The sequence below is a fragment of the Pleuronectes platessa genome, chromosome 12, assembly GCF_947347685.1.
Source record: "Pleuronectes platessa chromosome 12, fPlePla1.1, whole genome shotgun sequence".
NCBI classification, from domain to species: Eukaryota; Metazoa; Chordata; class Actinopteri; order Pleuronectiformes; family Pleuronectidae; genus Pleuronectes; species Pleuronectes platessa.
In genome coordinates this window covers 3,184,131-3,198,203 of record NC_070637.1, presented here as the reverse complement: position 1 = coordinate 3,198,203, position 14,073 = coordinate 3,184,131, and the positions used below count along the sequence as shown (strand labels likewise).

The following is a 14,073-nucleotide window of genomic DNA, read 5'->3' as shown; positions in this document are numbered from 1 at the left end:
TCTTGGTCTGATGATTGACTTCCTCTGTACAGTCCGAGCCTCAGTCAGGACCCTCGGGACACCAGGAAGACGGAGAGTGGAGTAACAGGCTACTGAGTCAATACAGATCTCCCCAGAGGCCTCATCCCAGTGTGTGTAATGTGTGTGAGGATGATGTGGTGCGTTCACTGCCTCAGGCACTTGCCCCTGCACTCTGCTGGAGCGTAACGCACAGCGCTGAACTGAGGGGCTCAACCAGCCGCTCTGCCCACATACTGTTGGGGCTGGGAGAAGAGGAAGAAGAGGAAGATGTCAGTGGCGGAGAAGAAAGCAATAAGCGCTAAAGCCGAGTCTAGGAAGTGCGCTAGACGTCTCTGGAGGCTCTTTCCTCACCTGCTGCTGTGTCTGTCTCTGGTCGCCTACGCTGCGCTGGGTGCGCTCATCTTCCAGTACATAGAAGGACGCGGCGAGTCCAGTGACCAGGAGAAGTACCATGGGTTCCTGGGGGAGATTATCAGCACCGTGCAGAACCTCACCGGTAAATGACCACACATTTCTGCTCAGTCACCATCTTCTGTCGCCACTGCTCCTCTCTGTCCACATGAGTGGACTTGTAATGGTAGCTGATTAAACCTGTGGGGCATTGATTAATTTGGACCATGCCACAGCCAGTTTACCAAATAAAGCCCGAATATTATAGTCATGGCTCATTACTCAGTAAGCCCTATTTCATTTGCTCTACATCATTTTTATTTACAGGCAACAACTCTTTCACTAATCAATCCATACTGAAGGAAGTAGAGTATAAGATGAGAAACGAATTCAAGTCCATATGGCTCCAGAGACCTGACAGGTGGGACTTCTTTGGCTCCATGTTCTTCTGCTGCACTGTATTCACCACGGTTGGTAAGTTATCATATACACAAATATATCAGAAACCAGCCTGTGCAGCATCCTCTCACAAATGTAAACATTCAATTTGACTGTTTAAACACAAGTGGAAGATTAAGTCTTTTTTGATTCTCTCTGTGTGGCCTGTACAACATGTGTTGGTAATTAATTTAGTAGTTGTGAAGATATTCCACAACCCTTCGAAGGATGGGTCCCTGAGACTGATCCTCTGGGAATAATGGTTAAAAAAATTATAATAATTAAAAAAAATGAAAAACACACACTTTGACCTAGAGCTTTGGGGAATATTCTTCGATGTATTTTAAAAGCTGTGTGACATATTATGCAAAGAAACTTAGGCCAGTAACAAGATGGTTATATGCTCTTAATCTTGCAGTGAAGATAAACACACGGTGGATGAGAGGCTGTGTATCTCATTTGCTTCATCAGTCATGTATGTTGTTGTATGTTTAGATTTTTAACAAGAAGTGGACACATTATAAACTTGGCTGATTTGCCCGTCTCCCTCAGTGAAACCCATGTCAGAACTGCACTAAAATATGCAGCACTTGCTCCGCCTTTATAAACTGCCCACTGTGCCATTATTCAACTAGCTGGCCTCATCTCTTAAAATTTTTCTCCACTATGGTCTGTTTTATGTGGTTTGCTGCACTTTGGTACTAATGACTGTGCTCAGCTTCTTGTAGCCACACATTTAAAACGCTAGCCACGTATAACTGTGGCTTCGTCAATGCGTACTAAATGGTCCGCCTGGTCCGCCCACAGCAGCCACTGGAAGCCTTGCCTACTCTCCAATGAAGACAGGTCAAACCAGTAGAATTGTTTGATTGGAGGGAGGTGAAGGGAGTTGAGGCAGCTTTCATTCTGGGCATCCTTGGAAATCATTGGCAATAACTAATTGCCTGATCGATCAATCTCTGCTGCAGCCGAGGTGAAGATGAGCCTGGACAGAGATTGTGCCAATGAATTTCACTGTTGCACTACTCAGTTTTGTTATGTAGTGGACTATGAACAGTCATGCAGTTCTTATCAACTCTGTGAAGACTTTTGGTTCACTCTCATCCATCTGAACCTGCGGCCACAGGAGCTGTTTCAGAGAGAGAACGCTCTGATAAATCCACTGTGCTCTACCTGCTCAACAAGAAATGACCAGTTAGAGACAAGCATTTAGCAGCTGAGAGACAGATTTTTTTCTCGGGAGCCGGTGGAACAACAGAGTTAAAAGAGTGGGGATATTCATCAGCTGGTCAGAAAACGGACCCCAGATGCAGAAGCTCTTTGCATCAATAAGCAGAGTCTCAAATGGGTGCAGGTTTTAACCCTTTCAACAAATGAGTAATTCAGTCCTGCTGAATTTGCACATGTAGCTTAGAGAACAAACTCATCAAACATCAATAACACTGCACCTAAATGTTTTACAGCCTTTGATTTCCTTTGCAGTGTTCACACTGTGTGGTGCTGCTGGCTCACTGGACATACACCTTCTCTTAGTTTGAAAGGGCAAATAAATGCAGCAAACATTAGACAAAAACATTCTCATTCATTCACTTCATTGAAATGTTAAATGCATAATTTGCTCGTCCCTCATCAAAACAATAACAAAAGTCAGGGTTTGGTGGGATCATGGGAGTTGTCCTCACCATCACTGTGTCAAGGTGAAACAATGAATGTTTCTCATCATCCCAGGGACCAGACTTGTGTCACTTTGTGAAATACACCAGTGTCTGATTATAAGTTATATAATATATAATATGCTAAATGTTTTTATTGCTGAATATCTGAAATTAACACCTGTGCTTAAAGTATTTTCATTTCTGATCTACAGTTACTGTTGATCTTTGTGGATCTGAATCCAGCCCTTTGAATGAACATGAACATGCACCGCTCCCTCTGACAAAGTCTTCAGACAGATTTGCATGATATAGAATTAAATTATTTTGCAACTGATGTTATTTTTCAGTTTATGTGTTTTTTTGCTCAGGTATTTAGAAAGTTTTGAATATTTGTTATATGTGTATATTCTGCTGACATGTATATGTTGTTGTCATTTGATTTACATAATTTACATACATTTTTTGTCTGCAATCCTTTTTTACCACAATCACTATTTGTGCCGGCGACAATCAGTCGCTGGAGCCATTATTCAATGTCCCATTCTCAGTAACGCTGTATCTTAAGAATGTCTCTGTCACTGGGACCTGTTTTATCTTGTGAATTTATTATCTCAGAAACTCCTTTAGGGAATTCTTGAAAACCTGGCCCACATGTTCACTTTGACTCACTGATATTCTGATCTGATTCTTATAGTCAAAGGTCCCGATCATAGTGGCCTCCAAACATTTTAGTTTTACCTCTTGATATGTCCTTTTTAGACTACCTTGAGGGAATTTCTTTAGTTACAGGTAAGAGTGACCCTATATGTGCACATGGTTGGCAGAGGCATAGATCCGCAATGCAGTAATTCTAGTTTTCTATTGCCAAATATTTCTCTGAGTTGACATTTCTCCTGCGAACATATCAGTGACTTCAATCCCTCACCTGGTGACCGAGTGTGTCCCTTCACCTTTGCTCAAAAATGTATTTACCTTAAAAGATTTGTTCATGTACACATAGTTTATTCAAACCCTTGGTAATTAATTGTGTCTGCAGCAGAAATTCATTCCCCTATCTCTGAATTCAAAACAAGGAAGTACAGCCATAAATCAATGATGTGTAAATAATGTGATTTGTTTGATCCTCTGTTTACTTGATCCTAGTAGTAAATAGATAAAGGGAAAGGAAGTAAATGGGAATGTGCCTGTAACATCACGTGATGTCTTGTGTGCAAACTGATTTTTGGGTACCTCAGGTGTTTGTAGAGGAAAGATCACATGTGTTCACAGTTAGCCTTTAGATTGTACAATATCCTAAAGGTGACCAGTGTGTGGGCCAGGGGTATCTGATGGTGATCACCAGGTCAACAAAGTCCTTAGGAATAATCTACAACAATTGAATGACAGTTGCTGTTGAGATACAGTCTTCTATAGACCTTGAACATAATGTTGTATAAAGCACTAACATACACTGCATTGCTGACCAAGCAGCAGGCTGAGAAGCTGAGATCCTAAAAAAGTTTCAGGCTCTCTTTCTTCCTTATGTGGCTTGAGTGTGTCTCAGGGGCAGATGGCAGCTGTTTTTGGATGGCTGCAATAATTGAGGCCCATGGACGCTGTGTGTTAGTCCCTGTGCCGCCAACGCTCCATTTACAGTTTATCAGTGGACACATCTTGCTGGTGTAAAAATAGATTGTAATGCTTTATTATCATGGCATATGATAAAGGCATTTGTATTGCTTTTAAAAAGGAAGTACCTTGGAGTTTTCTTGGATGTTTGATATGTGTATTACATTCAAAAAGCCAGGAAGATGCTCCTATTCTTGAGTTTTTTTTAGTATCTTCTTGGCCTTGTTTGAAGATGCTAATGTATTTAGGTGATTGGAATAACCTATTAAATAATCATAGATCCACTGCCATTCAGCTGCAATTAGTTTATGCACTCACGGTAGTCAGACGTCCTCTGGGTACTACAGTTCTATACATTATGTGCTTATGTCGACACAATGTGAAACAGCCCACAAATCTTCCAGCAGGGCGGATCTTAAATGGCCTGTCTTACCTCCACAGCTGTGATGCACATACGCCAGTGAACCATGGTCTGAACCAGCTGTGTCTGTTTGAAAGCATGTAGACGTTTCTTTGAATGTGCATGTGGTGTCAGCAGACCGTGGACCATCAGGGGGCTTCAGAGGATGATTGTGATTGTAGCGATTTCAAAGCTAAATAGTCTTTTTGCATTTTTAGCAAGAAAAAAACAAAACAGCACAACCTTTTTGAAAATGTGTGACTGCAGAATTTTATATGAATCTGTTCAATTCAGACCCTAAGTAAGCACACTCATAAAACTGTGACTGTAAGAAAGGTTTAAAAGAGGATAAGTTGTTTGCCAGATGGATCTCCTCAGAGAGATTGTTCCAAAGAGTGGGAGCCCTGAAAGAAAGGGCCCGGCTGCCCTTAGACCTCGACTGGGACAGTGGAATAACCACTACCTTGGCTGAGTCAAAAGAGCTGACATGTACCAGGTGAAAGTCCAGAACTGACCCTAAAAGTCAACTATAAAATCCTGTAATCAATTTTAAGATTTACTGAAATTTAACTAAGAGAAGTTAACATCTAAAAATTTCCATGAAGTGAATTTGAGTCCAGCAAGGGCTTTGTATGGCAAATATATGTTTGGCAGGTTGGCAGATCGTTGACATGGGATTCGTTGCAGGGTGATAATCTACTGATTGATTCTTGAAAAAGCCTAGTCCAGACAAAACCACCGGCCCCAGAGAGGAGAGAGAAGTTCATGTTCAATGCTACAAAGGATTTTTTGTTAATCGCAATCTACAACATAATGACATGCTGCCACTGTGTACTGGTCCTGTATCAATTGGCTTTCTATGGCACTGTTGTCCTTTTCTTTGTTTGAGAATTGGAAATCCCAGTTAGTACAGACCTGGTTGCCATAACATATTTTCTCTCAAACGTTTTATTCTCACATATTTAAAATCAATCAATGACCTAGAGTAGTTTTTGGATTACGTTTCAATTTCCAGTGATTTTTCCCATATTGGTGATCAGTTCGGAAATAATATGTTTCTATCTTTATATCATTTACATCTAGTATTTGCAGTTTGATTTTTGTCTTGACATGATTCGATGTGTAAGAGCCTCGTGAAGATACATTAGTCAGTCTGTTACTTTCATATACATGATAAGTGGTTAAGGGAAGCCAGCTAATGGCTAATGGCTTTGCAGCAACAGGAAGTCCATGACTCAGTGAGGAAATGGCACTTTCAGCATAGGACAATGTTTCCTTCACCACAAAAAGCTTATTAAGGATTGTTAGAGGTTAGAGCCTCTGTTCTCAGTGCAGTTTGGAACATCATTCATCTCGCCACAACCAGCATATTATGGTTTTAAAGCAAGGCTTAAAGGAACGTAGATCATAACACTATTCCCCTGTTGTTGTGAAGTGAAAGCGATTATTTGGAAAGGTCACAATGAGAAATAGTTGTGTCAAATTACTGTTGGATTTATACAATTATGTAATCAAGTTTGCCATTGCAAATGTCGACAAAACTGAGCTTCTATGCAATAATTACCTGAGTGAAAATCCCCCCAACACCCCTCCAGGTCATTTTGATAATGTGATTATTTTTGATTTGGCATGAAACAGACATGGTGCTGATCTCCATCATGGCAGCAACATTATTAGAATTACTTCCTCCTTAGCAGGTTATGTTCAAAGTAAAATGATAATGTTTTTTTCACTCCTGCAGTTTTAAACCAGTCATTCAAGCTGGTCATTAAGCTTGAAATCATTAAAGCTTAATAGAACTGAAAGACGTGAACAGTTATGAAGACAATTCAATTCAATTTTATTTGTATAGCACCGAATCAAATCATACATTATCTCAAGGTACTTTACATGTGGAAGTCGAGCCCTTATAAATGATAGAGAAACCCAACAGTTTCTATATGAGCAGCAGTTTGGCGACTGTGGAGAGAAAAAATCTTCCTCATTAATAGAGAGAAAGAACCAGACTCCATCTGCCTCGACTGGTTTGGGTGAGCAGTGAGAAATGGGGAAAAGAGGAGAGGTGGGTGAGACAGAGGGCCAGCCATTGGAAGAGTATTCGTCAAAGGCTAGCAAGCAGGTGGATATTTCCCCATACACTTTCCACTTCCATTCTTGGAGGAAACCCTGTATGGTGTCACCTTCAGCAGTATCAAAGAATCTTTCTTGTCCTACAGGACATTTTGGGGAGCAGGGGCTCAAGTGAGAAAAGGGAACTTCTCATTATAATTTATTTTAAAGAATTTACTTCTCTGACTTGCTTACCAATTTATTTTAATACCCTCACACTCACATAATTCTTAATAGTTCACACAGAGACCATGGTCTTTTTTAATATTCACTTCAGGTGTATCACAAGGACAGGAAGCAACTTGGCCACAATCTGCATGTTTTCTATGTTACTAGTTTCTAGTATATACTTAGAATAAGTCACTACACCAGGAAGATGAACATAGTTAAGTAAGAATTTTCAATACTTCTTGCCCATGACAATAAATCATTTCAATTCTTTTGTCAAATAAATAACACAAAAATCTTTTTAATTTAATTAAATTAAAAAACCTGCTCTCTACATAAATAAGCTAAACAACCTCCAAACTACAAAGTTGACCTATGTTTGGTTGCAACAATTAGGTTTAGTGAATCCTGCCGTCTCATTCTCACACTGAAAACATAATGAAAAAAAAACACTGAAAAAACATTTGAAAATGCTAAAATACAGCGACTTTAATGAAATGTTTGTAAACTTTTGATTAGTATTATGAAGTGTGATTATAAATAATAAATCATTTTTGGCATTGTGATGCATACATGATTAAAATTTGTTGTTTAATTACTTTTTATATCACAATTAATATAACCTCAGCTTCTGTAGCCAAGCAACAAAACTGAATTGCCTGAATACATTAATAATCCAATACATTATCATTATTATTACACTTACCACACAACACTCAAACACACACACACACACACACACACACACACACACACACACACATACAATAACTGGTGACAAGGACTTTTTTTGCTTCCATGTCTTCTTTAACTCTGATGAAAAGAAAACTTACAGGAATACACATTTAGATGGTGTTTGTTCCTACCCTCTGTCGGCCTGCATCAGTAGATTTCTCCTAAATTCACCAACAAGCTAATCTGCATATTTAAACAACATTTCGGAGGAAAACACTGTCTTCATGTATAAGTCATTAACTGGAGAAGTTCTGTGCTGATGTGTTTTGGTCAATGTTTTCATCTTATTCACCAGCATCGCCAATTGGCATTTTAGCTAACGCCTAATTTGCATATCAGGGCAGTGATTGTAATGACGTCATTAAATACAAATTTGACTGTATTCACCTGTAGTGTCTCCACTTAAGTACAGAACATTAGCCTCTATGCCCTAACTCATTACATTAGCTAGTAGCTCATTCGTTTACATTAGCAAGACACATGTTAATTATATTTGTTTTTGTCTTTTGGCTAATTAGCTGTAAACTGGAGGCACTGGTAGTTGAGTCCTTTGTTCATCACCACTCAGCTCAACACAAGCGTAGAAAAACCATCACAACTGGGACAGGAGTTGGAGGTGTGTGGGGGGGTGCCGACTGTCTGATGTGACTGTGATGACTGTGCAGGAGGAGGGAGGGCAGAGAGGCCATCGGACAAAGTCTCACCTCCCGCCCTGATATTTTCAATTTGTATTCAATCTATATTTGATTGACAGGGAATCTTTGTGCAAACAGGAATATAATATTCATTTTTATTTTATTTTTTAAATAGCAACCCAGAAAAGAGAACTTTCTGTGAGGAAGAAAAAGGGCAGGGTCTCAAGTCCCCTTTGATGTTCATGTGTGCACACGCCAGCACTCATCGATGTTTTAGATTCCCATTAGATTCCAACTGAAGAAAACATCTCTGCACTTGTGACACAGCTGAGTCACAAAGCCCTCATTCAAACTCCCATGTTAGTTATTTGGAGTTGGAGACATGCAAGAGAACTAAATGAGACTGTCTTTCTCTTTCTTCGCTCCTTCACTGTGTCTGATCTTCTGTTTTGAAGTTACATCGATCTCAACTTTATTGAAACCAGCTAATTTCATTGTCGTCCTCAAGCAAACACATGCGGATCTTATCTCCTGTTATCGCTTAATTATCAGAACTATCCAGATCAGAACTATCCAGATCTCCTCAGTGACTTCAACGGATGTGGTGTCAACCTCAAATGGTGTGTTAGGATAATTTTCTTAGATGTTGGTATTCATACTTAAATTTGAATTTTATAAATTGTGTGTGTTCACTGAAAAAGTAGGGTTATCAGGGTATATTAAAGAAGCCAAAGCTCTACAAAATATACTGTGTATTTCATGCAATCAATCACGAAAACAGGACTTGGGTTTCTCTAAGAAGATTCAATGATATTGTATAGGAATTTAATAACAGGTGTGTTTCAAAGACGTTAGTTTCCTCAAAAATGGGTCAATGAAGAATGAATTTGTCACAAGTAGTAGTCAGGTTGACTTGAATGTGATTTAGGAGGTTATGTGTAGAGTTTCTAATCCCTTACTTGATTTGATTAGTGTCAGAGATCTTTAAATTGTACTGTTACTTGACATTACTAATGTGTCCATTTTCTCTATATCGTTGCAGGGTATGGGGAGATCTATCCAGTTACCCTGTCTGGTAAGGTGGTATGCATTTTGTATGCCATGGTGGGCATCCCTCTTATGCTCCTGGTCATCCTCGATGTTGGAGACTTCCTTGCCATGCTTATGTCCAGAGCCTACGTACGCATTCACAGCTTCTGCAAAATGCTCTTCTCCCACACCTGGTCGCCGCTGAAGGCTCGTAAGAGGGCAGCGGAGTCTAAGAACTGTGTCCTGAATGATGGAACCTTCGTTTTTAGCCACGACGTTGTTATCCGTGAACCCCTTGACATCCGGCAGGTGCTGCGCAGCCAGGAAGATGTGCGGCAGAAGTCATTCCAGCTTCAAAACAACAAAGAGATCTTCGAGAAGATTCTTGCCAGGGATAATTTACTCAGAAAGGGCCCAATGCTCAGGACCCTCTCCTGTCCAGAGCTGAACCGGCTGCCACCCCCACCCAAAGGATATGTCATATGGGACTTCTCAGGGTTAGGGGATGGGATGGAAATGCTAGATGTTCCCTTTGTGCTGATTCTTTTAGTTGTGTTTGCCTACATTTCATTTGTAGGTTTCATCCTGCCGTATTGGGAAACTGAAATCAAGGGCTTTGACCCCTACTACTTCTGCTTTATCACACTCACAACCATAGGTTTTGGCGACATTGTACCCAATCACCCCAAGTACTTTATGTTTACCTCACTCTTCATCATTGCTGGCATGGCCATCATGTCCATGGCTTTTAAACTGGGCCAAACACGAATCGTAAGCTGCTACCGCCAGTGCATAAAGTTCATCAGCAGGGGAAATGTGTGGACTTTCAGAGGGAAAGAGAATGACTAAGTCATCAGTAGAAAATCTGCCTCATGTCCATGAGTTGAACAGGCTCACAGTCCTGGCTTTGAAACTGAACAGGACTCTGTGGGAAGGCGTGCAGTGAATTCATTTATTGTGCTGGTTGTTTGGCTATAAGCATGAGAATAGTCAAAAATGTGCATGTGCCAAATGCTTTTGCCCAGTGAAGGATGGTGATATTCACAATGATTCCAATAAGAGAAACTTCAAACTCTGCCTATCTACATAGATACAGCATCGTGCCAAGGGATCACTTAGTTGCACTGCATTAATGCTCTCAAAACTGCTACAAAGGAAGGACACATTAGTGGACTCGGAACCCTGGAACACACTGCCAGGAAAGTTGTAATGTGATTACTTACATGTGGTATCACACAAGAAAGATAAAGAAAAAACAGACCGGAAGGTTCAGATAAGATGTGTGAAATGAAACGAAATGATGCTGTGTAACAACATAAACATTTAATCTCAGTACAATTAAAAGAGTACAATTGGTTTTCATTTGCTACTTTATAATAATATGATAAAATTAAATTGTACAGCACTTTTCAAAGTACAGTTAAAAGTACATGTTGAAACAGGGCTCAAATAAGAAATGTAGTTAATACAGCATTAAAACGATAATACAATAATAGATCAGACATAAAGGTAATAAAAGGGAGTACTAGGATTTATAAAAGGCATTTTTAAAAGATATGTTTTATGAAATGATTTAAAAAGTGTCACACTAAAAGCCTCTGATCTTCGTGCAGGGAGTACCGGAGCTGAGTCTTGCCTGCAAAAGCCTGTTCACCTTTGGTCTTGAGCCAGGATGTTAGAGCAGCAAGCAGAGCCTGCCAGAGGATCTGAGGTTCTGCTCCACTAATAGCAGAGCAGCCATTCAGCAATGCATATGTAGGCAGAGCAATGAATTGCTGGATAGATTAAAACTTTAAAACTGACAGGTAAGCAGTGAGAGAGGCTTGAACTCGGGTGATTTGGTCTTGTTCTGTAGTGCTTGTTAAAAAAGCTGAGCAGCTGAAGATGTGATACTTTTATGGCTAAGCCCTGAAAGCAGTAATCTAGGTGGGATGAAATGAAAGCATGGCAGAGTGATTTAAAAAAAAAAAAAAGACTGAACTGTGAATTGTTTGTGATTTGATTTCCAAGTGAGAGATGTGTCATATATCAGACTCAGGTCTCTGGTGGCAGGTTCATTATTTGCAGAGAAGGGGTGGGTCGTTCTGCCAAGACAATGATTTCAGATTTGTTTCCCTTAGTTTTTAGTATTTATACTTATATTGTCAATAAGACATTGTAGAGCACAGCACATGCTCAGTGATCAGGGATTAGAGAAACCTGACACATTTTGATGCAGTTTCCATCTTCTAGACATGATTATTAAAACAATAACAAAAAAGTTCAAGTAAAAATGTATATCTATATCTTCAGTAAAGAAAGTTACTTACTTTACAGTGATTCTTGTTAGCTGAGAGTTGTTTGGTTTGGCCACTGTAACACATCCACAAAGTCAGCAGGGGTCCTAAATATATGAATATTCTCAAACAATATGAAATGAATGTTTACAAAGATTTGAATATAAAACTGTGCTTCCCCTTGTGTTTACAGTAGAGGAGGCTGCAGCAGATTTTATCAGTACTGTGTTGAGCATCTGATACTTTAAATAGGTTTCTTCCAACAAAATAGTATGTTGCTTTTTATGTGTACATAAAGTATATAATATAATATTTATATTGCAGACCGCTGAGCACTATTCACAGCTTTGTGGAATGGACCTTACAGGGCAACAAACCGCAGCATAAAACACATGCAAATATAGAAAAGCACATTCGCAGCATTTAGAGGAAAATCTGCAAAGTTAGTAAAAAATACAAACAAACAAAAAGGAGCTGCAGCAGAATAATACAAACACAAATAGAGTGAAGGTAACGGGTTTTTTGGTCTCTTGGGGGCAGTGGAAGCAAATCTGACAGTAATGACATTATCATTCCATGAGATCGAGATTCTGTAATAGCACAACTCAATGAAAAGTGACACTGTGAGAACAATGAGGGTGAAACTAAACACTTGAGTTGTTCATACAGATTTAAATAATGGTCCTGAAAACGCTTAAGAGGCCGTGGTGCCCTCAGTGTAGTTTCTCAATATTTCATGGTTATGTTAATAACTCATAAGCAACTAATTCGACAAATATAAAAATTATAACAGACAAAAAACAGGGGCATCCTTATCAGGCATGCAAAGCCTACATTGAGGAGTGTGGAGGATATGTGGCCAACTAGGCCCCTGAGAGCAGGGCCAAACTTTGATTTGTGCTGAATCACATTTCTTGAGTTGACACATGCACAAGGCCACACAAAGCTGAAGTATGAGGACATACACACAGTTGTATTTGTCAAAGTACATATGGTCATATACATGTTGTACTCTTTCTCTAAAACCTGATTTTATTTTGTTTTTGCAACTGTTTGCCGTCTATGAGCTGTTACAAAATCTTTCTTTGAATCCTATGAAGTGATCTCTTTTGTCATTTGCATTTCTTAGTAACCTTCACGTGCACACACATTTATAACTCATAATTGATATGGATCATTGGTGAATATTGATATGCTGTATTATTAGAGTGTGGTCTGATTTTAATAAAAGTCATTTAAATTGCTTGCATCTCAGTAAAGTTTGGAGCTTTTGTAATCCCTCATGGAATGAGATAACAACAGTGTGACATCAGTCCACCACAAAACCACCATGTGTCATTTTAACAATTCACTGACACATACTGTCAGTCAGTATACAGTCCCAGTCCCAACTCAAATATCTCAATAATTAATATTTAATCTATCTATCTATCTATCTATCTATCTATCTATCTATCTATCTATCTATCTATCTATCTATCTACGATCTAAGATTCTGTGTGGAGACTGGACAATTTTCATTGAAAAATGTACTGTGCTTGAATAAAACACCAGTACCTTACCATTGTACCTAATACCTGGGTACTTAGTTCCTCTCTAGCCCAGTATTACCAAGGACCCTTAGTTTCTATTGTTAAAGCAGTTTCCAGGCCTTTGAGAGAAATGTTTGTTGATACAGTTGAACCGAGTAAATAAGTATTTTCATTAAGTTGTCACCCACTTATTTAGAGGCACACACTTTACTACATTCAACTGGTTGTTATATTCAGCTGCTAACTCACAAGTGTTGCATGATATTGTGTGATAATGTATGACCCATATTATAATAGTAATACATTTACTTTTCAAAATCTAAGTTACAAAGTGTTTTATAAGGGCAGCAAAATAGGACAGACAGTTCATAAAATCATGAGCACAATAAAAATGACGGAACCACAAATATAAATATTAAAAGACGATATTAATTTCAATGAACTCTAATAGTTTATAAAAATTCAATTGGAGCCGTTCAGTGAAAGACCTGTTGCCGTAGTGTTTACAGAGCACAAGATGGCGCTGTTGTCAAATATGATGTCACTGTTAGTCTGGATTTGTAGTGGTCCTGAACCTGACAGGTTTTTCATGTTTGTTCATGAAAAAATAATCTCACTCTCTCCCTTTCTCCCCTTCAGTTTCACTGGGAGAAAAAATTGATAAAAAAGAAAACTGCCAGGTGAATGGATGCGTCACGGATCCGGGTATGAAAATACAGATGCAGGTCTTTTGATCCAAGGGGATATCATGAATCTGTTAGAACGAGAGAGGGTCAAACTTTAGATTTGTTTAACACTGTCATCATCCAAAAACCCCAGGTCTCGCCCACTGCTTAAAAAATACAAGGGATGAGCCCTGATGTGTTTCAGGTCACAGTCCTCATCAGGTAAAAAAACACAGCTCAAAGGTGAAGATGGTGTCACAGGCCAGGAAACTGGGTGTGCACATCATTATATCAAATATTTCAAGTTTATCAGGTAGAAAAACAATTACAAACAGGAGAGGAGAGCTCATAATAGGCACCAGAAGAGAGGTGACCAGACAAGGTAAATGAATGCTTCTCTGTTTGCCACAGC

At 39.2% G+C, this 14,073-nt stretch overlaps 1 protein-coding gene across 1 annotated transcript; it reads left to right on the top strand.

Moving 5' to 3' along the window:
- The first annotated feature begins 288 nt into the window (after window positions 1-288).
- On the top strand, window positions 289-10,037 carry kcnk18 (potassium channel, subfamily K, member 18). The gene is made up of 3 exons (XM_053436883.1): window positions 289-517; window positions 739-885; window positions 9,202-10,037. The coding sequence occupies exons 1-3, from the start codon at window positions 289-291 to the stop codon at window positions 10,035-10,037; spliced, it is 1,212 nt and encodes a 403-aa protein (XP_053292858.1).
- The last annotated feature ends 4,036 nt before the right edge of the window (window positions 10,038-14,073 follow it).

Bases quoted from the DNA above. Each gene is read 5' to 3' on its own strand.
- kcnk18 (XM_053436883.1), top strand. From the start codon at position 289: ATGTCAGTGGCGGAGAAGAAAGCAATAAGCGCTAAAGCCGAGTCTAGG. The intron at 518-738 runs GTAAATGACCAC...TTTTATTTACAG, and splicing joins CACCGTGCAGAACCTCACCG to GCAACAACTCTTTCACTAAT. The intron at 886-9,201 runs GTAAGTTATCAT...ATATCGTTGCAG, and splicing joins CACTGTATTCACCACGGTTG to GGTATGGGGAGATCTATCCA.